This window comes from Glycine soja, chromosome 14 (genome assembly GCF_004193775.1).
Source record: "Glycine soja cultivar W05 chromosome 14, ASM419377v2, whole genome shotgun sequence".
In the NCBI taxonomy this organism is placed as follows: domain Eukaryota; kingdom Viridiplantae; phylum Streptophyta; class Magnoliopsida; order Fabales; family Fabaceae; genus Glycine; species Glycine soja.
This window is the reverse complement of record NC_041015.1, coordinates 48,570,324-48,592,175: the sequence shown is the minus strand read 5'-3', so window position 1 is coordinate 48,592,175 and position 21,852 is coordinate 48,570,324. Positions and strand designations below refer to the sequence as shown.

Here is a 21,852-nt window from a genome sequence, read left to right as displayed (position 1 = left end):
CTCGAGATGTTGGTCCAAACCTGTTTCTTTAAATTCTTGTTAATGGTGACATCTCATAATATTCTAGAACTCAATATTAATAATCTCGGCATTTCCAAATTTTCAACCATGCATGCAGGATGTGACCAAACAACAGGATGCGTTTGAGTGGAAAATGGAAACGGCGGGGAGAAGTGGAGATGATGGAAAGTTGAGTAATAAGTATTGTTTTTGTTTTGATGTTCAAAATTCTTCAAATTGGAAGCTAAGGAATGCTCATAAAAATTATTAAAAGGGGTGGTTTTAGAAGATTACAATATACACGATAAATTGATAATCATCATTTTTTCCCCTCATAAAAACAAAAATGTTCATTTAAATCTATTCTTTCCCTTCAGTTCATTTCAGTCCATTAGTTTGTATCTTTTCTCTTCAACACCAGTAACTCCCAATTGTATCTCTATTATCGTATGGAGGGGCATCTGTAAATGAGCAAACTCACATTAGATATCTTGCGCAAATTCATGATTTACAGTAAAACGTTTCACAAAATGGATGGTGAACCTCAGATTTTCCTTTTTCTAACACCAAAATAACTAAAATTTATTTCTTAAATGTTTGCCATGAACACAACTAGGCATTTGCATCAACTCCATCTTTCATACGAGAGTAAGAACATCACATTCAGCTAAATATGAATATATTACCTCAATATCTGCAATTTCTTTCAAAGGCCTGTCAGTAAAATAAGCATATAATGCCCTCAAAACAGCCTGTAATGAACAAACTCAAGAATTAGAACAAGTCAACCGTAGGAGGGCCTATAAAAGGGCAAGTTTACATCTAGTTCATGTGAAAACCTGGTGAGATATCACAACAACAGGTGCTCGTTGTCGCTCAAGCTCAATAATTACAGGTTCTAACCTGCATTATTATTAAAAATTCAAGTTATTTACATCAAGCAAGTAGTGGTTTGGAACTAAATAATGTTAAAAGAAGTGATGCATCTACCTTTGAATAACATCTAAGTAAGACTCTCCACGAGGATAACGATACCTAAGTTTGTCCTTATTGCGGGATCTGCAATAGAAAAGGCAAAATAAAATAAAATAACAAAAGTGTTTAAAACATTTTTAAACAGCACGTGCTCCCACCACGCACTGGTTTTTTTATCTGATGTACCAGTAGCATTCAACTGGAAATAAGACAAATTACAAGTTTGTGACATACTCGTACTCCTCTGGCATGTTCTTCTTGATTTCTTCATATGTCTTCCCATCACACACACCGGCATTTATCTCATCAAGTGCGCGCCATTGTATCTAACATATAGATAGTAAGTGCAGGAGCACTAATAATGTATACTTTTGTCAATCCATATTTCCTGACTTAAGGATGGTACTAACCTTTGGAAACCCAACAATTGGACCTGCTGTCAAAATTGTTCGCTGCAGTGTACTAGTCCATATCTAGACACCAGTTACAAACATCACAAACTATTCATCATTTCAATATTTTGCACATATATTTATGATATTGTTCGCTGCAGTGTACTAGTCCATATCTAGACACCAGTTACAAACATCACAAACTATTCATCATTTCAATATTTTGCACATATATTTATGATAAGCTTACACATGCAGCTCGTTCTGATTTGAGACGCTTTTCAACAAATTTGGCAAGCTTCTTTTTATAAAGTTCTCCAGCCTCACTGTTGAAACAAATTGCATTGTGTTTCAGTTATAGTCAGATGAAACTTCATAGCAACTTTTGTTAAAGAAACTAGATGACATTTGTAAAAAAAGGGCAAATACGAAATAATTCAAAGATGGAGGAAATAAAACCATTTGCATGACAGCTGTTAGAATCAATTTTTCAATTAAGTCTTGAATCGAAGAGCTGCTTGTATTTTTTTTTTCAGTGAAATGAGTGGGTACACCCAAACATAGTATAGCAAGAAGAAAGAAAGAAAAGTAATACCTAACAACATAAAAGCTATTAGTTTTTAAAGATGGGATGTATCCATAAGTCCCAAAAGATATGCCAGAACAGGACAAAAAAGCCAAGAATTAGGGCCCTTTTGTTGAAGCTTTAAAAAATCAATACAATATAGCTTTTTCTAGAGCTTTTTTCAGAAGCTATTATGTTTAGCTTATGAGAAAAGCACTGAGACAGTTTTTTCAGAGGCTTTTTTTTCTTGGAAAAGCTTACATAATTATTATCAGGTTTTTTTTATATATTTTTAATTAAAAAAATATTTTTTGTTTAAGAAGATGCAAACAAATGAGCCCTTAGTTTTCACTTTTCACTAATAACAAGGTCGGACTGTGCTAAATCAGTCTTAAATAAATAAGGACTTCACTGCCTAACAACGACAGAGAAAATAAACAAACTTTACTATATCTGATGATTCTAACCCAATGTCCTTACTCCTAATTAAAAATATTAACATTACATTGAATATAGACAGAAGCCAAATATTAGAATATACCTTAATGCAGAGTCTCCACCAATTCTGCCTCTCACATTATACTGACTTTCTCCATGCCGGGTAAGTAATATTGGGCGTGGTGTAAGATGTGTATTAACCTGCAAGATAATAACAAATCACTCATACAAGCTTACAAGTGATTTGCAGTTGCATTTACTGAATGCAAGATAATAACAAATCACATTATTAATCTTCCAACAAAAACCATTATCACAGAAGTTAAGCAAAAATACACTTTGCCCTAAGCTTATTTTCAAAATTCATTTTTGTCACACAAGATTTATTTGTTTTAAGTTTGTTCTTTATGTTTTGAAATGCCATTAATGTTTCCCTCCAGCTCTATCAGCCTCCAAAAAATCCACTAATGCTGTTTAAGCGCTCAAGATGTTCTAAACTAATCATTTACGACTTCAATGTTATTAAATATTAGTATTAGTTTTTCTCAATTATAACTCAAATTTTCTATATGAATATATTTATGTCACATCCAGCATCATATTAATAAAATCTTTTTGGCCACCTTGAAAGGCACGACACTCCACGAACTGGGGACCAAAAAATCAACAGAATAATCAGACTTGAAATTGTTCCTAAAATACCATTCAATTACAGAAGTTCAATTATAAATTTCGTTATATGAATCCAATCAAACACACTATGTGTGCAATATGGGAATTAGTAGGGAATTTGTCTATCTTCGAAGGGCAAAAGGTCAGAATTACAGCAAATTCCTTCTATATTTTCTTGTAAGAGATATAAAACCATTCGTGTATCCTGACTTCATAGCTAAAACTTACGATATAGTTGGCCCATGACATGAGACCAGAATCTTTGATCAAGAGTTAAAACTTTTTTGAAGTCCCCCCTCCCCGCCTTAAATTCCCTAAACAAAATGTTGAGTTCCAGTACAGGGTTGCTAGATACTTCAAACCCAAAGTTCATGTCAGGGGGTGTGATATAAATACAAAACCGTAAGAATTATTTACTGTTGTGTGTTGTCTTATCAGACCACACGAAATACTCTTATTTATAATTAAAGAGGCTTACAAAATAAGGAAACTAAATAATGAGTAATAAGGGAAATAATCCCATACTAACCTGCTGTAATTAAAACATATCAAATCATATATTTCACACTCTCCCTCAAGCAGGAGCATGTATGTCATATGAACCAAGCTAGCTACAAATGTGGTAAACCCAACAGAAATGAAAATAAAGACGGTTCCAATCGTGTGGTTGTGCCGAAAAACCTCCATGACAGCCAACAAAGGCCCGTAGTTGCAATGGGTGTTCACCTGTTAATAAAGCACGCCTTGAGGCAGAAGGAGGTGGTTCTAGTGTGATGCTCACAGAAGATGCGTCACTCGTCATGTGCATGAACTTCTCTCGCCGGAAAAGAGCCCTGGCTGGGGTCGCTGCAGAGGTGTGTTGAGTTGATTGTGCATGTGGATGGCATGGCATTCTTGAAGACAAGAAGGTGGCACACTGGCTGCCAAACAGGCCCAACAGTGGGTGCTGATACTGTTCACCTGCAAAGAAAGCTGCACACAGATATGTCTGAGCGAGGAACATTTGTGAGTGTCGTCGCGGAAGCGAATTCTAAAGGAGGGTTGGTAGAGGTCATGAAACACAGGGAAACAAGGCCAAACAGAACCTAAACAGGGCCAAACAAAGTGAAATAGTGTCGATGGAGGAAGAGGAGGATGGTGGATCGATCGCCAAACAGTGGATCACGCCGGAAAAGGTGTCACACCAAATGGCGTGTGCGTCGTTAGACTGCAACACGACAGCGTGCACGGTTGTCGTCAGGAGGGGAGACTCCAGCGAGATGGCAGTGTGGTGGCAGTGTAAGCACGCTCACAACATGCACATTACTTTTCAGGCAAAAGGAACGTTGCGGCAGAAAGGGGAAACAAGTAAAAGAAGATCGCTGGAAAAGGTGTGGCGAGTAGAAAGGTCCACCGGAATGTGGAAATAGGTCATCGAAAATAGGATGACAAGCAAAGAGAGGTCCACCGGAATGTGGAAATAGGTCATCGAAAATAGGACGACAAGCAAAGAGAGGTCCACCGGAATGTGGAAATAGGTCACTTGAAGTAGGACGACTAATAGAGAGGTCTACCGAGGACAATAAGGTCCCTGGTGGAGAACGACTTTCGTTAGTCCTTTGTAAAAAATAACCTAAGTTTTGATACCATGTAAGAATTATTTACTGTTGTGTGTTATCAGACCACACCAAATACTCTTATTTATAATGAAGAAGGTTTACAAAATAGGAAAACTAAATAATGAGTAATAAGGGAAATAATCCCATATTAAAATATATCCAATCATATATTTCACAAAAACCATTCATAAATCAAATAAATTAATAAATAAAAAATCATTGATATGCTTTCATTTAATAGCTTGAGTATTTTGGATAGTCGGTCTATGACATTTCTCAATATTGTCTTACCGGGTTACATATTATTAATTAACTTAATCATTTGTTTTGTTTATCTGTGTATCAATGAAGCTTTGACAGTAATTCACTACATTCTTCAAAGAAACTTACCAAGAAACATACTATCCGGCCAGGTAGGTAGCCACTGATATTTTTCACCTAAACCAAAAGATAGAACTTACAAATCATTAATAAATTAAAGTTACCCTGTAAACCATGTTTCTAAATGGCTATAGAAAAATTCAAGGAGATGCACAAATATTTGCAAGAATTCCAAAATATCAGAGCAGCGTCTCTATAATATTTTTCAAACAAAGAAATTATATTAATATCATCTGTGCTTAAATGTTAGACAAATGACTTGTACATTACACTTTATCATAAAGTATATATGGCTATGGTACTATGCCACATTTTGGTCCCCCTTTCAAGTTCCACTCAGGTAATGTGAACTCATGGTATAATTCTATTTACAATACAGTTTATATATATATATATATATATATATATATATATATGAACACACAAAAAAACACATGCATACATACACACACACCTTACTACTTGGCATAACTTTTAGATCGAGTGGTTTGTTGACATGGTATCGCAGCTTGGTCAACCAAGATGCCCAGGGTTCAATTCGTATTTTAGAGCCTATCTTCTGATCATAAGTTTGTCACCCAACAAAGTTTAGAGCTGACTAATGAGTCTTTCTAATTTGTCTGTGTTATAATATGTTGTATAGTTCAGATACTGGTAAGTGATCTGTATAAACTTAATGCATTCATATGGTAGTGATATGCCTTTCAAACACTGGTTCTTTGCAGAACAAGCACACTTTCAATTCTACACTCGCAGTGAACCATGAAATAATAATTAAGATTTAAGACAGGCACAGAGTGGACTCAAGGATACAACATAAGTTATTTAAATTTTAAAGTTAGAGGTGAAAGTGAAACCATGTCATTTTCCCACACCAAGGTTTTACATCTAGTTAAACTATTAGAATCTATTAAAAATGTTACTAACCCAAACAACAGCTACTATAAGGACAACAAACATGCATGATGCATACCAATTATCAAACTTGCAATACTAGCTAACCAGACAATGATTTATGTAAAATGGTTCAGTTTGCCACATAAAATGACATAATTAAATGTAAACCTTACTTGTATTTGCCCTCCATGTCCACTGGCCATGTCAATCATTTTTATGTAAGATCCTTCTTCTACGGTCTCATAAACCTGGTATATGAAATCAACATTATTTAAAGCAAAAGCTCACCTTGAATAGCCATTAAAATTTAAAAGTACATATGAAAGACTTGCCTTCTCATAATTGGCGACACGTTCTTTAAAGTCTCGCAACCCAGCCTCAAAATCTGATCTGCAAAAGAAAAGCTAATCGTATATGTATCTACAGTTCCATTTACTCATTAAGATAAGATGTCACTGGTTTAAAAGGAAACATTACACTTCTGCATAGTCGGGACTCTGCTGAATTTTAAAGCGTATATTCCTCTCAATTATGTCAACATCATTGCATATCGTTTCCAGAAAAATGATCTGCAACAAAAACACAAGGATACATTGGAAGACTTCAAAATTAAAAATATCATTTTCATATCAAATTATCATACATATTACATAGCAGTACCCATCTGTGAGACACTGACTACAATACCTTGCATCTACCTTCAGCCAATTTCATCAGCATGTTTCTTCGCTGCTTGCTACTGTTTGTGGCATCAAATATCCCAACCTATATCCAAATTAAAACTTAAGTTGAAAAAATTTGAAAGAAGGCTTAAGTAACAAAGTTATCTAAAAGAATGAATTTACCTGGCCACCTTCTTGCATCCAAGATATCATATCTTCAAATGCCATCTTTGCTACCTAGTGGTACATGACATATTAAAACTATTTTACATAGAGAAAGGTTGACATGGAGTTACATTTTACTAGAATCATCTAAGACAAATTGCTAGGTTCAGTCTACACATCTTAACATTCAGTAAAATAAATACATATTGTTTCATTTACTATGTTCATTATTTAAATATGGAGTACATGGTGTAGTTGGGTTGAGACACGATTTTAACCATATGGGTTTCTCTCTCAAAGGATATGCTTCAAAACCAAAACAGCAACTAACCTCTTATTGAAAGACTATAAAATTCATAAAAGAAATAGTTTCTGAAATTTATTCTCCTACATGTACCAGATCATTAGTCATAAAATAATTTGAACACAGTTAATTGTTTGTGACTACATAAAAAATATATATTAAAAAGTTAAGAGTCAAAAAATAATTAGTTGAATGTAATAAGATGGTATAAAGTCTAGAAGCAACATCTTCAACTAAGGGTTTGTTTGGGAAACAAATTAAATAGGAGCTTGTTGAATAAGTACTTATCATGTAAGTACTTATGTACACGTTTCCATAATTGAAAAGGAATTAAATTGCTTTCATATAAGCTGTAAGTTTTTTCTTAAGCTTTCCGAGAAAGCTTATTGAAATAATCTTTAAAACAACTTATGGACATATCATAAGTTATTTTAATAAGTTCTCTTAAACACTTACACAAGTGCTTATACTATAAATAAGTTTAAAATAAACTCTTACAAATGCTCCCTGATTATACACATCAACGACCTAATTATACACAACCAATTTAAATTATTCTTTCAGGTATTCAAATAAAAAATATTATTGGCCAGGAGTTACCTCATTACGTGCCTCCACACCTTCAGGATTGTCAGCTCGAAAGAAATCAGCAGACTGCAGAGAAGAATATGACATGGATTGTAAGTTTTCCTAGAAAGCATGACAGTACCATAACATCATGAGTCCAAGAATGAAACTAACATAAACCAGGGAATCAAGCACCCATGGTTAATGACATTTCAATGGATGACAGATTTTATCAAAGAATTGGTGATGTTTGATTTAACTTAATTATTTTTAGGGTAATGCCCCAGTTCTCTTTGACCGGAATAAAGTTCAGTACTGACCACTGCCCCCATCTTATTTATTACAATTCAGTGCATAGTAGTTTTAACTTATAAGTTTAGTACAAGGAAACAGTAACCCTATGTTATCTTAACATTTTCTGCCCAATGAGCTTTAATTTGAAGGGATGTTTGGAATTATAAAATTCTTTGGTCAAAATTTAATAGCTTGAGTTTAGTCCAAGTGGTTCCTCTGTGAATCCTCATGATGAACAAACTGAATTATTGAAAAATTTAAAGCCATGTTCCATTTTCAGCCATTAAAAAAGTCTTAGAGCTGTTAGCGAACATTAGAGAACACAAAAAGTCCATTGTATTGGAATCATGCCTGTCACGTGGCATAATTAACACAATTAGAACCTGATTTCTTTCTATTTATTCTTATTCTTACATATTTTGATAGAGGTCCTAACAGATTGGTTTCTCATATTTCCTGTAATAAGGGCAGATTTAACCAACTAACTTTTTTTTTTTTAAACTCCAATAATCATTCTTGTATCCTCAAAATCAACTAAGAACCCATAGATGTCACCCATTAAACTTCAGAAAAATAACAATCTCTAGATAAAGAATTCTCAGACACAGGAATTATTTTCACCTACCAAATCCTCTAATCTACACTAACATGAACCATATCAATTCTTATGACAAACAGCACAGTGTATCATGCAATAAGATATACATTTAACATTAAAAAATACACAATATATATTAAATATCAGAATAAATTTATGCACTAATGAAAATTATTCTGCCATATAATGTAGATAAACATTACATGAGAAAGCATAAACCATTCAATTGATTCTTCTACATTAAGTTTACCTGACTAGAACCATGCTTAAGGCGACGATACTGCAACATTGAAACATAAGTGTGTTAAATTCAAACTTGACATATTTCCTGCCTTTCGTTAGATACAACAAGATGATTGATTACTAAGAAGAATGAGTCAAGAATGTGAACAACCTTACCAACATTGAAGTGTTTGGTATTATGACCTAACCATCGAAGATATCTTGTTAGTTTAGCTGCAGTGTAAGTCTTGCCTCGAGCTGGCAAACTCACCTAAGGAAAAGAAACTAATGAAATTATTCATTTTCAAATATTTTATTTTACTAAATTAGATGAACTACAGATGGGAATGTGGCATTTTTTTTTCCAGGTACTTCCAAAATTCTAACTTCTCAAGATATATTGTCTCATTTTGAATCTCTCTCAAAACTCCAACTCAAATCCCATAACAAAGTGATAACCAGTATTGCTAAAAAAGTTTGTGTAATTATTCATCAAGCAAGAACAATACCATGACAATCGCCAAATGTCTATGCTCCTTGGGACCTAGCATCTGATCAGCAATCGCAGCAGCTGCAACAGCTCCAGCAGCAGCTGGAATTGAATTCTGCCATAAAACCAGGAGGGGAGGGGAGCAGAAGCAACTATTTGTTAATAACCTCAAGTGAAATGTTTGATGCAACATAAATTAATCCAGTGGAAATAAATTTTAATAATAAACAAAAAATGGAAATCATTTTATACAAACCTTAGTATCAGTATACAAATTAAGATTAGTAGTGAAAGCATATGAGCTAGAAGATTTTACAAGTCTGGGAACTCCAACACCCCTATCAACAAGAAGTCCTCTCATATCACCTTCCTTTTGCAGAGGTAAAATGGTTCCTGCTGACTGAGATTTAACCATTCCAGGACTTTGGTACACCTTAGCTGGATCAGGGGCATTAACCTCCATAAACTAGTTGGAACATTAACATAGCCTATTAGATGTGATATATTGCATTATCAAGAATCCACATAATCCATTAGCTTACTTTTTTTTCTCATCACCTCCAGAAGAGGCAATTGGCGTTTTAAACATCATTTGTGCAGTTACTTGTAAGTTATAAAATGATCTACAATCCCCAATTTCATGAAACTAGTAATGCAGGAAAATAATTCCAAAAATATAGAAATAAAATCCTAATTATTAGCACAAATATACAGGACCAAAGTAGAAGAGATTTTGTCTAAATTGGAGATACTTTCCAACCCTTTTAACACAGCTTTAGTTACTTATCAAAGGAAAACAGAGATAGAGATAGAGAGTAAACTTAACACATTACACTTCCAAGCCTCAACATACTAGTCAGCATCACACTTTAGAAGTACAGAAGATGTGTCTAAGATGTAGAGCATAAGAATCTACTTCCTCAACCAATTAAAGTCTTTTAAGGTAAATACAACTACAAATCCATCACAGCTTCTGGTTCAGGTAAAAAGACTTCTGAATACGTCACAGATAACCACAGATTCATCGAAATTATGTCAAAATACCTCTGCACTGATTTTACATGTTTTTATACCAATCATTTTAGAAAGTAAAATTATGAATTTGAAATGTGAATATGAAAGTTAAACCTTTACTGTTTCTGGTTGATCGATCATAGGAACACCACCATCTACAGTAGAAGACGAAATGCTGGCAAACCCACTATCTAGTGACCTGGGATTCTCAGTCATGTTAGCAGCATATACAAGTGCTGAACTTGCAGAAACTGGGGGAGATGGAACAATATAATGCTCAAGATCAAGTTCCAAACTCACAGATGAGATGTTCTGAATAAAAAGTAAAAATTAAGCATGAGATACAGTGTAATTGTTAGCAAAAAGTTTTTTTATATACATATTAACTGAAAGTTGGAAAAAGAGAAAAGAGTGGGGAATATAAAGAGCATCAGTTACGATACATGATAAGCACTGGTAATGTAAGATACAGACATGCACTTCTACGAGAAACTATTGAATTTCACCTGACTAATCACTTGACCATTGACGATAAATGTTTTGCACTATCAATTTAAAAAGTACCACAGAAAAAATTACAGGTCTATAAGATAATGACAACTAAAATTGGCTGGTATTAAAGAAGAAGAAAAAAAAAACCTGAGTCCTGAAAATGCTCACACAACTGAAAGAGAAATTAATTGTGTATCAAAAAGAGGAGAGGAGACATTAATTGGGCTATCACAGTGACCATGGCTAGAAAACCTGATTCTTAATGTCATGCACCCCTGCACCACAACCACAACCCCATCTTCCAAAGTGAAAAACAAACAAAGAAAACTGGTAATTGGAGTCTTACCTCACTACCTGTCTGAACTTCTGAATTTATGCTGACATCAGGTATCCCACGTACAGTTGAAAGACGAAAATTCTCCTGATAAGCCCTCCAACTAGCTGCAAGATCAAAGGGAGAAGCCCTTTTTGCTTCCACAAATACTCGATACTCAAGAACTTGATCATTATCAAGCCTAAACAAAGCCAGTCTGTCACCATATTGCAATGCTCCCCCAATAAGTACTCGACTTGGACCCTCCTCAACAAAACAAGGATTATCGATGTACTTGGGCTTCAAAAGGAACTTAAACTCTAAAGCTTCTGAAAATTCCAAACAAAATCAAAACTTCAGGTTAGAAACGCAGTCTAGTACACAACCCCTTTCACTTCAGCCAGACAATCACCAAAACTAACCTGCAAGACATCTTAATACCATCTCAATAAAGCTATCACTCAATACTCACAGTAAAACTTTGCACTTAAAAAAAATTCTCTGTTTTGCAGAAATTATATAACTTTAACCTAAAAAGAAAAGGCAAACATCAAGCATATGAGAAAGCATTACCGTGATTAGGTGGAACAACAAAGCTCAACTCCCACACTGACGCTGATTCCCGTTCCATAGAAAGCTGAAAATTTTACACCAAAAAACAACAACAATAAGAAAAACTAAGAGAGACCCAGAATAATAGGAACGAAATGGCGAAATGGGTATGAATCAAAATTACAGCTTTGGAAGGATCCCCAGAAGGGCAAGAGCCAGATATGTGAGGGAGAAGGTCCCCAGAGAGAGTGAGATTGGGATTCTCCATCTTCACCGAAACATAGAGCAATTCCGGGATTCGTAACGGCGATTGGTGAAGGCCATCTCGGTCTTCTTCACTATTCCCCACCATTGATTCTTCAGAGTTTCGTGATCGTGACAGTGCGATAGCACTAGCAGCAGCAACTGAACTGAAACGGAATGGAAGGTTCTTAACGATGTGTGTTACATATGTGTACGAAAAATCTTTATCAAGTGTCTAACTGTTAACAGTGTGACACGGAAAGAGAGAATTAAAAAGGACAAAATCTTTTTTTTGAGATTTCCGTAAATATTATATTTAATTATTATTAGGTTTCAGTTAACCTAATAAGAATAATGAATTAAAAAACATTTCCTTAACTTGTGATTGAAAATGTGATATTAGCCTCTTATTTTAAAAAAATACAATTAAGATGTACGAGAAATTTGATCATTATCATAAATTTTTATTAACAGCACGTATGGAATTGTAGATTTTTTAAGAAATGGTCGAGATAAAAGATGGCAAAAGCAAATTCTTCCCTCAATTTGAGATACTCCAAAAAGTGAAGGAATGAAAAAAATAGGTAAGATCGCATCAAAATATATTCTGTGCTACTGCCAATAATAGGTGGAAGATTCGTGGAAGAGGGAGGGATTAGTGTACAAGGGAGAAATGACGCATTGAAGACAAAAAGGTCCAAAGTGATGTATCTCATTCTCATAGGCTCAATTGAGTAGCTGAAATATGAAGCTCACCTGCGTCCTTCTTTTTTCTCACCAAATCAGGATTTTTTTTATTTATTAAAATGGGTAATTTCACTAAACTACTTATTAGTATGGATATTTTAGAAAATTATTTACTTATACTAACTAAAATTTCAGGGTTTAGTTACTATTAAGAGGTGTCATATTATGTATAATTAATGGGAGACATCATTCATATAATTATTTTCATCCCATTTAACATCATTTAACACATGTGGTGATATCTCCTATATTTGTTGAGGTAAAATTTGTCAAAAATTAAAAAATCAAAAATAAAAAATGTAATTAATCCTACATAATATTATTTTATTTTATAGATATACTTTTTCATTAGAAAAAATAGTTTTTTTTAACAAGATGAGAATTTGAAATTTTTTTAAGGTTTAATTTTTCATTTAGTCTTTATAGTTTTAAAATTAATTTATTTTAGTTCTTATAATTAATAAATGAATTTTTAGTTTCTGAAATTTACATTTTAATTTTCAAAATGTCTATTCCAACTAACAAGTTAAAAAAATTTAATTATAAAAACTTTTTAAAAATTAAAATATAAATTTAAGGTACTAAAAAATTGATTATGAAACTTAGTGAACTATAGATCCACTTGTTACTCAAACCAAAACAGATAAGTTTAAAAACTGGAAAAACTAATTAAACTTTTTTTTTAATCCTTGACCACCCTGAACTGAATTATCATAAAAACATGGGATGATGACTAAGACCAATTTGTGTTCATCTCTTTTTTGTGTTCCTTTATAGTAGGATTTCAGATTGCTACTTTCGCGTGTTTGTTCATCTCTTTCACACATCTAATTTTCGTTTACTTTTTTTTTTTTCCGTGTCTTGTTTTTTCTCATTTTTATTTTATTTTGGTTTTTAAAATTTGCTATTGATGTTTTGTCGGTTTGATGGTGCGGAAGATGTTCAAGAACACATTCCAATCTGGATTTCTTTCCATTTTATACAGCTCTGGGTATGTTTTGTTTTTTGGGTCTTTGTTTCACATGTCTGTTTGGGAAATAAGCTGTGATGATCTTGATGAAATTTATCATTGTTTTTTCGTTTATGTTTTGTATAGGAGCAAACCTTTGCAGATAAGGGACAAAGAATGTGAGTGTTTTCTGATTTGCAGTAGCTTCAAACGGAAATAATATTTTGGGATTTGGATGCTTCACTGTGAGGGGTGCACTTAATGAGAAATTAACACCTAAGAAGGAGAGTGACACATAAGTATGGGAATCAATTGAGTTTTGCTCTCGATCATAAAATACTATATTTTAATTTTGTGAAGATGAAAAAATAGATGAATTTTTTTGCAAAGATGATATACATACTTTGATAATGTTACATGGAAGAAAAACATATTTTAACTTATTTCTTTTTAATTTAATGGGATTTTACTGCCAACCATGTCTTGGTACTGGAGCCTATTAAGTACTATATGGTCCTCATTTTGGAAATGGTTTGCTTTTTGAAGCACAGAGACTGTAATGAGGATTTATCTCTTGCATAATTAAGAAAGCATATACCTACTATCCAAAAGTAGGCAATGCTTTAAGAAGTCACATAGAGGAGCATATACATTTTCTCAATTCCGCGGCTAATGTGTATACATCAAATAATTAAGAGAAGACAATTTAAGTTAAGATATAGGTTTCTGGCAAGTTTTAACAAGTATGGGGAATTTAATCAGATTACTATAGCTTGGTATAGCACAACCAATCTTCTTCAATTCTTCAAATGCTTCAATGGTCTCAGTATCAAAGCCACCTGCAAACTGAAAGGCTTCATGGCTGATGAGTTGGATAAGAGGAAATGTTAACTTAGGGGTGTTTGAGGAATGTACTCTACCTGGTGCACTCTGAATGCAAACTTAACTCCTTGTACAAAGAGGTTATCTTCCTGCAAAAGTTCATTTGACTCTAATTCCTTGGTTATCCGTTTCATGAATTCCTTTGCCATCTTCAATGAACTTAGCTTCATCTGCAGTCAATAACAAGATAAAGCCTTTCAATTGGTTTTGATGGTAATAACTAGACCCATCTACAAAAATGTATAACATAGAGGGTATGAGGCAAGAACATTATATACCAATCAATTTTCCGGTTGTTTGGACAATCACAAAGGGTCATTCACCAGCATGATTTCATTTAGTGTCTTGTTAGCTCTATTCTAGACTCTAGGTTACAATACATAACATTTTTCTTTTTTGTATAAACTCGTGTTTAGGCATAGACACATAGTAGCCAATAAATAACTTTTTTTCTTCTTGATTTCACATAAGCTTGAGTTTAAGCATATTGACCAATAAACCTCGTTTATGTAGAACAAAACACACATCATCATTAGTAAGCAAAGCATACTAACCAATGAACATTATTTTGTAAAAAGGTTGTGTTATATTGTGGTCTTAAGGCATAAGTAAGCTATCTACTCCCCACCTGACCAATAATGCCTGTGTCCAGCATCCATTCCCAAGGGATATGGAAATTCCTGTATCTCTTGCTAGTACTCTCCCTCATCCTCTCTTTAGCACTCACACTTCTCTCCAATCTGCACATTTGAAAGTGGCACTTTCAATTGATTTTAAGTATTGCTCAAAAGTTTTACTTAGCAGATTGTAAATTTTGTACATGCTCGCCTGTCTTGCAGTGCTTGTATCTTTCTCAAAGTCTGAACCAATGGCTCTTTGGGATTGTCATCATAGGATGAAACTTCAGACTCAAGGTTCTTCAGATCTCTGTAGTTACAAGCTGCTTCCCTGAGTGCATCTACTTTTTGTTCTGGCCATTGAGGAAAATGTTTTAGCACTGACCTTTCATCCACCAATGAAGATAGTTCCCCATCTAGCCATTTGACAAATGATTCCACCTCAGAAACATCTGCAAAAGAGGTGGACTCTACCTCCTTAATTAAGAAACTGATGAACTCCCCTTGTCTTTGAACTTCTGATTTTATCTGTCCAGGAATGTGCATAGTATCAATGAGAATAGATGTAGATTAATCTACATAAGAAAATTTGACACATAAATATGATGAGCATTGAGCAGTTTGGAACTAAACTTACAGCTGAGAGATAAGTTGAGCGGTTTTCAATTTCCTCAATCATGTTTCTGGTGAATGCTACTGTGGGAATTCCATTGGAATGTATCCTGTTTTCCATGTTAGCATCCTTTCGTGTAAGGGAACGATACAATTCAATTACTTCAGGCACACGGCGCACTGATTTTAACCCAACCAATGATAATTTTGGCGGTGTTGGAGGTGGTGGTGGTGCTATTGTTGGCTGAACTTTAAGTCCTTTCTCTTTTTTATGTAAAGGAGGAAGAAGGAGGGTGGGAGAAGGCCTTGGTGGAGGAGCTGGTGGAACTATTGCTGGTTTGTCTTTTCTAGGTGCTGCTGAGTCTTGGAAACCTGGATTTGTATGCACATTCTCATTTTGTGAACTCTTTTCACATGTGATTACCTGAACTGGTGGTGCTTTATGTTGTTGATGTGCTTCTGAATTGTTGTTGTCGTCTATGGATTTCTGTAACTTCTTCCATAGAACGGATTTCCTCTCCATGTTGTGTGCTTTAAGTGAAATTATCTGTGACTTTAAACGAACTACTTCTTCTCTAAGTTCCTGGTTTTCATTCTGTAGTAACTCATTTCTTGCCATGTGGACTTCAAGTTTTTTCTTGAGAGAAGTGATCTCAGACTCATTCTCTTCCTGTAGCATTGTCTCCCCTTCCCTCATCAGAAAGATAGCTATTAGATGGTCTTGCTTGTTTTTCTTCTAAATTTGGTCTTGCTTTTGAAGTAAGGTTGGTATGTAGGAGTTAAATCTTCAAGAATGCCCCTGAAGATGCTTGCAATGGCTTTATGGACATGAGAGGAACAATAGTCTTGATAAGGATGCTTTGGACATTTCACACTACTTTAATGCACTTTGCTATAAAGACTCATTATGATTTCTTTGTGACAAATTTTATGGGGGATAGGAGATTACTTGGGCTTGATGGCAGCGCTAGTATGTGATAGCTGCACTTAGAGTGTCATGTTAGGTACAACCTTAAATTCTTTGGTCAAATTTACTCTACTTTAATGCTTTTGATTTTAGATTAATCTTTTGCGGGGTGAGATTTCTTGCTTTCTAATTTGTTATGGTGTCATATCTTTGAGGGTTTAGCGGTACACCTTTACCACAAAATTTTGCCAAGTGAGGTTATTTGGCATTAGTGAGTATATGTTTGTCTTGTCTCATTAATTTCTATTTTTTAATCATGTCAACTCTTAATTCAATTCAGATTTTCTATTTACAATACACGTGGCAAAAAAACTAGTTAGTATACCGAACTGGTTACAAAGTCCTAATACCTACCTATATGGAACTCTCTTTAATCTTTACAAATCTGTCATGTACAAGTGTAACATGTGGAATTGGAGTGTCATTGGGTCAGCCTAGCTCCATTGTGATGGTTACCTTTCTTTCCATCATTTGAGAAGTGCCCTTCTTCTTCTAGTTGATTGGCATTTGGCCATTCTTTGCATATGAAGCAATGAAAAGAAAGGACAAAGGAGGTAGGAAAATGTATCTCACATAGTGAAATTCCTAGAAGGGTACGTGAAAATATTCATAAGGAAAGGTGGTGATTACTACAACATACCAAATAAGATCCTTATGATATCTACATTTTTTTTCCAATTAATTATGTTGTCTCAAAACCCCTCCTGAAATCCTTAGCCCCTTTTCTTCATTTCTACTCCTAATACCATGGACTTAAATTCACCACCCCTTCTACCCTTTCCACTACCGAAAGTGTGAATTGAATTGATGTAGATTGGTACTGTTTATGCTTTAGGTGAAGAACGTGAAAGTAATCAGAAACATTGTTCCAACTCCTTAAAATATTTGTTCAAAACATCATATATATTAAACTATATGTCATTCCATTCTCTTTACCATCACTAACAGTAATTTTTAGGGAACAAATTTGTTTTTTTTCTCTTGGGGGTAGGTAGCTTATCTCATCCTTCCTTTCTTTCTTCTTTCTTTCTAACTCGAAAAAAGAACAGTGTAGAGCAAGCACATTATAAAAGTTGCATCAATTAAAATATAGTATCAACTTAGAGAAATAAGAAATAATGTAAAGTTGATATGTAGATGCCCTGAATATGAGGGAAGAAGTCTACACCTCATGCAGCATTTGGGAATTCTTGTGAAGTTTCAATGACAGCTATGATTCTGTTAACATTTATTGCGCGGTTGGAGCTGTATATAGTTGGCTAGATTGTACACATTGAATTTGAATATTGTTGGGTCAACACATCAAAGACTAAGAATATCAAATTGGGTTCCTACATAGATGAATATGGAACATGCGTAACCTTTCAAAAATGTTTCTATATAGCCCCACTGTCCAGCCTTGCAGGCTGTTTTACGTCCAAATCTTATATATCATTCTTATCCACACAAATAATGTACATAACATTGATGAGGGAAGAAATGCAAACAACATATATATCTTTGTAGCACACTTTTCTTTTTCGTTGTTCAACACATTATATTTATTACTGAGTTAAATTCACGTAGGTCCAATAAATAGATAATATTGTGAGTTATACTTTCCTGTCTAGTTTTATTTATTATTTAATAGAACTTGTATAAATTTTATTTCATAATAAAAAACTTTAACTTTCATGCACTATTAAAAGATTTTTACACAATCAATTATTATTTTTTGTTTCAATCACCGTAATTACGATCTTTACCTCTCTTATGAGACTCCAAAATATTCGCATAAATTTTGATCCTTTAGACCGATTAAAATAAAAAAATAAAAAATAGAAGATTAAAACTAATTTTGCTAAAAAGGTAAAGAACCAAAAATGTATTTTAGAAGAGAAAAAATCACCAACTTTCATAAGTCTTTATATATATATATATATATATATCACTTGTGATATATGATATTGTATAAATTGTTGTATGCATATTATATCTCTTATTTATTTGATGAAAAAAGAAGGATCAGTTCAAAAATCTAAAACTAACACAAATTTCTTTAAATTTCTTCAAATTTCAATATCAAATTTGCAAAATAGTTTTAGCCCACTAAATACTTTTGTTTCTGCCTACCAATCAATTTACTATTATTCCACCTTGGAACACCAAGTCCACATATGACGATACAAAAGATCGCTGGCTAGAGTTGAGCATGTTCCTAATACATTTGTGTCACTAAAAACTAATTTGATAATTTCAAAGCTTGGATAGTGAAACTGTCAAATAAACTTATGGTTACGAATTAAATGCTATCATTAGAAAGGGTAATGTAAAAATAAAAGTACACGATGCATGGTAGCGTGAAGACCCTCAGTAGGGTATATAGTATTAAGTACGCTACCATTCTTGTTGGAAATGATTTATTTATTTTTTAGGCACTTTATATTTGGATATTAGAGGTGGATTATGATTGTTGGTAGTGTCCAATGTCATAATGAAGAGAAAACTAGTGAAATTAGACGAGCTGATCGGAGGTACTTTCTTGAAAAGAGATGCTGGTTGAGAACATGGTTTAATCAAGATAAAATGAGTTGGAAAAGCCAACAGATTCAATTCCTATTAGCACATGCAAAAGCTATTATAGAACTTCTGAAGTTTTTCAATTTCATCCAATACAATTAGAGAAGGTTAGAATTGTGAGGCTTAAATTCAGTGTGCATCAAGAATGTAGAATAAGTAATATTATTGTCCAAGTATATGGGAACCTGTGTATATTCTACATTATGGAGGAAATTGAAGTCTGGTGTTACAAGAAATATGTACCTGTGCATATTTTACATTTTTTTGTATGAAACAAATTTTTAAATTACATTCTTATATACAGAATCATGAACACCTAGAGCTCAATGATGTAAAATCTACAGCTGCTTGATCTTGATAACTGCCTTGTGGAAGTCATTGTCAATGTTTTTAACCAACATTTACAAATTGACTATTTTCTTTTATGCAAATACCTCAGTGAAATGGTTAGAGTTAGACATGGTAAACCATACCAACTTCTAGCAAAGAAGTCTGAGCTACGTTCAAAAACCCATCAGCGTCTTTGCAATTTTTGCTTAGAAATGCATAAACAACATTTATGGCAAATTTCTTTAGAATGGTGGACGATTTCTTTGCCTCTGCATAGGAATGTCCAAGTATATAGGTAACACCAGACTCCTTGGCTTTTAAAATCTGCATAGACTCATATTTATAGGGAGTCTCTTGAAGATGATCATTGTCATTCTTCTTCACACGTAAAACACATGAAAATGGGAAAATTTTCTCTATGTAACATGAGGTACTCAAAGTGTGTGGTGAAACACCAAGGTGTTCCACATTTAAGTTTCCACTATCCATAGAAAATTCTTCTGGTGTTGGTGCTGGATCACTCTTCTATTTCTACAAATTGTATTATTGCACTTACCAATTTGTTCTCAAAATTGTAGTTCTCTTGTTGCAGATCCTTGTAACCATACCTGACAATGCAACAAAACATGCAGTACTCCTTCGGGCCAATCCTGCTGATGACTAACCGTTTGTTGTCAGTGACGTAAGGAACTTGAACTGATTTGACACATACAAAAACTAACACCTGATGGAATGCTGGCAAGTTTGTAACAAAATGTCCAAAAATAGCAGGAACACCTGAAGCCAGATTGCTGAAAATGACTCCTATTCCCGGGACACGGACCATGCCTAAGCAAGGTCCCAAGGATAGTATCTTGCTCATTGAAACCTTGTTCTCCACATCAAATTCATGTTTCTTCATTGTTCCATAGTTCCAAGTGAACATTATACTCATAAAGATAAAAGATAGCACAAGGGGGATCTTAACAATAATTAGTTTTGGGTTCATGCTTTCTGTGCCGTATTGCTTTTCTGCTATTTGCTTTCTCTCTCATCTCACCTTGTATATATATAGGTTGATCATTTGTTACTTGAATATACAAGGCAGCATGTTTTGTGCTTGCATTACGTATCACCCTGCCATATTCTATCTGTTATTTGTTATGGTATCAGAGCAGTGTAATCCATTGGCGTGGCAACAGGGCGTGATGCTAACATACCATAGTCTGTCAAAATGTCAAGAGTGTACTTGCGTTGAGAGAGATGAATTCCAGAGCTGTTTCGGGCAACTTCAAGGCCCAAAAAATATCTGAGATTGCCAAGATTCTTTATCTTAAAGGCATGATCAAGGAGGCCTGTAATAATTTCAATTTCTACAATATTGTTACCTGCAAGAACAATATCGTCTACATACACAAGAAGGGCTGTAGCAGATGATTCAGAAATCTTTAAAAACAGAGAATGGTCAGATGCAGTAATTTTAGAAATATAACACAAACACCCAAACACTTTCAGTGTAGAGATATCACATGTATGACCATAAAATTTCTGAAAAGGAGTATTGTTATTTAGAAATGGTGTTGGAATAATATTTATAAGAGTGTGTTTGGATTGCACTTAAAATTATGGTAAAGTATGGTTAGGTGAGTCAAACTTGATTTTGATAAAACATTTGCATGTTTGGTTATTTTTGTAGAATTAATTATGGTGAAAAAAATTATGGTGGAATTCCAGCAAGTAGAAATAATTTTTACTTCTACTAAAATTAATTCTAGGTAGTTTTTGTCTAATTTATCCTCATATCAATGTTAATTTAAAAATATAATTAAAATTCATGCTATATTTATTTTGTAAAATTACGTTATTTCATAATCAATCCTGACCATAATTAATTTTGTAAAATTAATTTTATTGCCGTGAATTTAAACACACAGAATTGCATTTTGAGGAATGTATTTTTAAGAACACAATAACGTGAATGTTACTCTACAGTATTATTTTTGGCATATACCAGTGGTCGAATTGATACTAAATATAAAAGGGATTATTGAATTCTTGCAATAACTTTAAGGGGCTTAAATATTTATTGATTGTATCGGATTTTGTTGATGCTATAGAGAATTTTAAAAATGTATTTAGAAACAAATTTTAAAATTCAAGTTATAAGAGGAAAAAGTGAGAGTGAAAGAAAGTCATTGATTAAATTACATAGCAACTTCTAACATTTCTGTGGGGAAAAAAAGTATTTACCGTTTACCATAAGAATACAAATATAGAAAAACATGAAAATATTATTTTGGTTAAACTATTAACTTGATCACTATGTTTATTTTATTTTAAGTTTAAGTTCCTATAAAAAAAACTTATGTGTTTTGG

At 33.7% G+C, this 21,852-nt stretch overlaps 2 protein-coding genes across 8 annotated transcripts; both read right to left on the bottom strand.

Moving 5' to 3' along the window:
• Positions 1-180: 180 nt before the first annotated feature.
• Positions 181-12,076, bottom strand: LOC114384952 (6-phosphofructo-2-kinase/fructose-2,6-bisphosphatase-like). 5 transcript variants are annotated; one of them, XM_028344806.1, is made up of 23 exons: positions 11,776-12,071; positions 11,613-11,676; positions 11,073-11,368; positions 10,349-10,546; positions 9,477-9,686; positions 9,240-9,335; positions 8,903-9,001; positions 8,759-8,788; positions 7,650-7,703; positions 6,764-6,817; positions 6,606-6,683; positions 6,396-6,487; positions 6,251-6,308; positions 6,092-6,166; positions 5,031-5,078; positions 2,474-2,571; positions 1,618-1,693; positions 1,386-1,448; positions 1,210-1,301; positions 991-1,059; positions 840-903; positions 687-752; positions 181-461 (listed from the first exon to the last, which is right to left on the bottom strand). In XM_028344806.1, exons 1-23 carry the CDS (start codon positions 11,941-11,943, stop codon positions 384-386), a joined length of 2,226 nt encoding a protein of 741 aa, XP_028200607.1. In that variant the 5' UTR covers positions 11,944-12,071; the 3' UTR covers positions 181-383. The 5 variants fall into 5 exon arrangements, 3 of the variants coding, with proteins under 3 accessions (XP_028200607.1, XP_028200608.1, XP_028200609.1); XM_028344807.1 differs by lacking the exon at positions 5,031-5,078 and having other exon boundaries at positions 11,776-12,072; XM_028344808.1 differs by lacking the exons at positions 181-461; positions 687-752; positions 840-903; ... (1 more) ...; positions 1,210-1,301; positions 1,386-1,448 and adding an exon at positions 1,493-1,543 and having other exon boundaries at positions 11,776-12,075.
• Positions 12,077-14,085: 2,009 nt separating this feature from the next.
• On the bottom strand, positions 14,086-16,451 carry LOC114384351 (protein CHUP1, chloroplastic-like). 3 transcript variants are annotated; one of them, XM_028344013.1, is made up of 5 exons: positions 15,667-16,451; positions 15,241-15,557; positions 15,041-15,152; positions 14,451-14,582; positions 14,086-14,384 (listed from the first exon to the last, which is right to left on the bottom strand). In XM_028344013.1, exons 1-5 carry the CDS (start codon positions 16,336-16,338, stop codon positions 14,328-14,330), a joined length of 1,290 nt encoding a protein of 429 aa, XP_028199814.1. In that variant the 5' UTR covers positions 16,339-16,451; the 3' UTR covers positions 14,086-14,327. The 3 variants fall into 3 exon arrangements, with proteins under 3 accessions (XP_028199814.1, XP_028199815.1, XP_028199813.1); XM_028344014.1 differs by having other exon boundaries at positions 14,086-14,369; positions 15,667-16,450; XM_028344012.1 differs by having other exon boundaries at positions 14,086-14,376; positions 15,667-16,449.
• Positions 16,452-21,852: the final 5,401 nt, after the last annotated feature.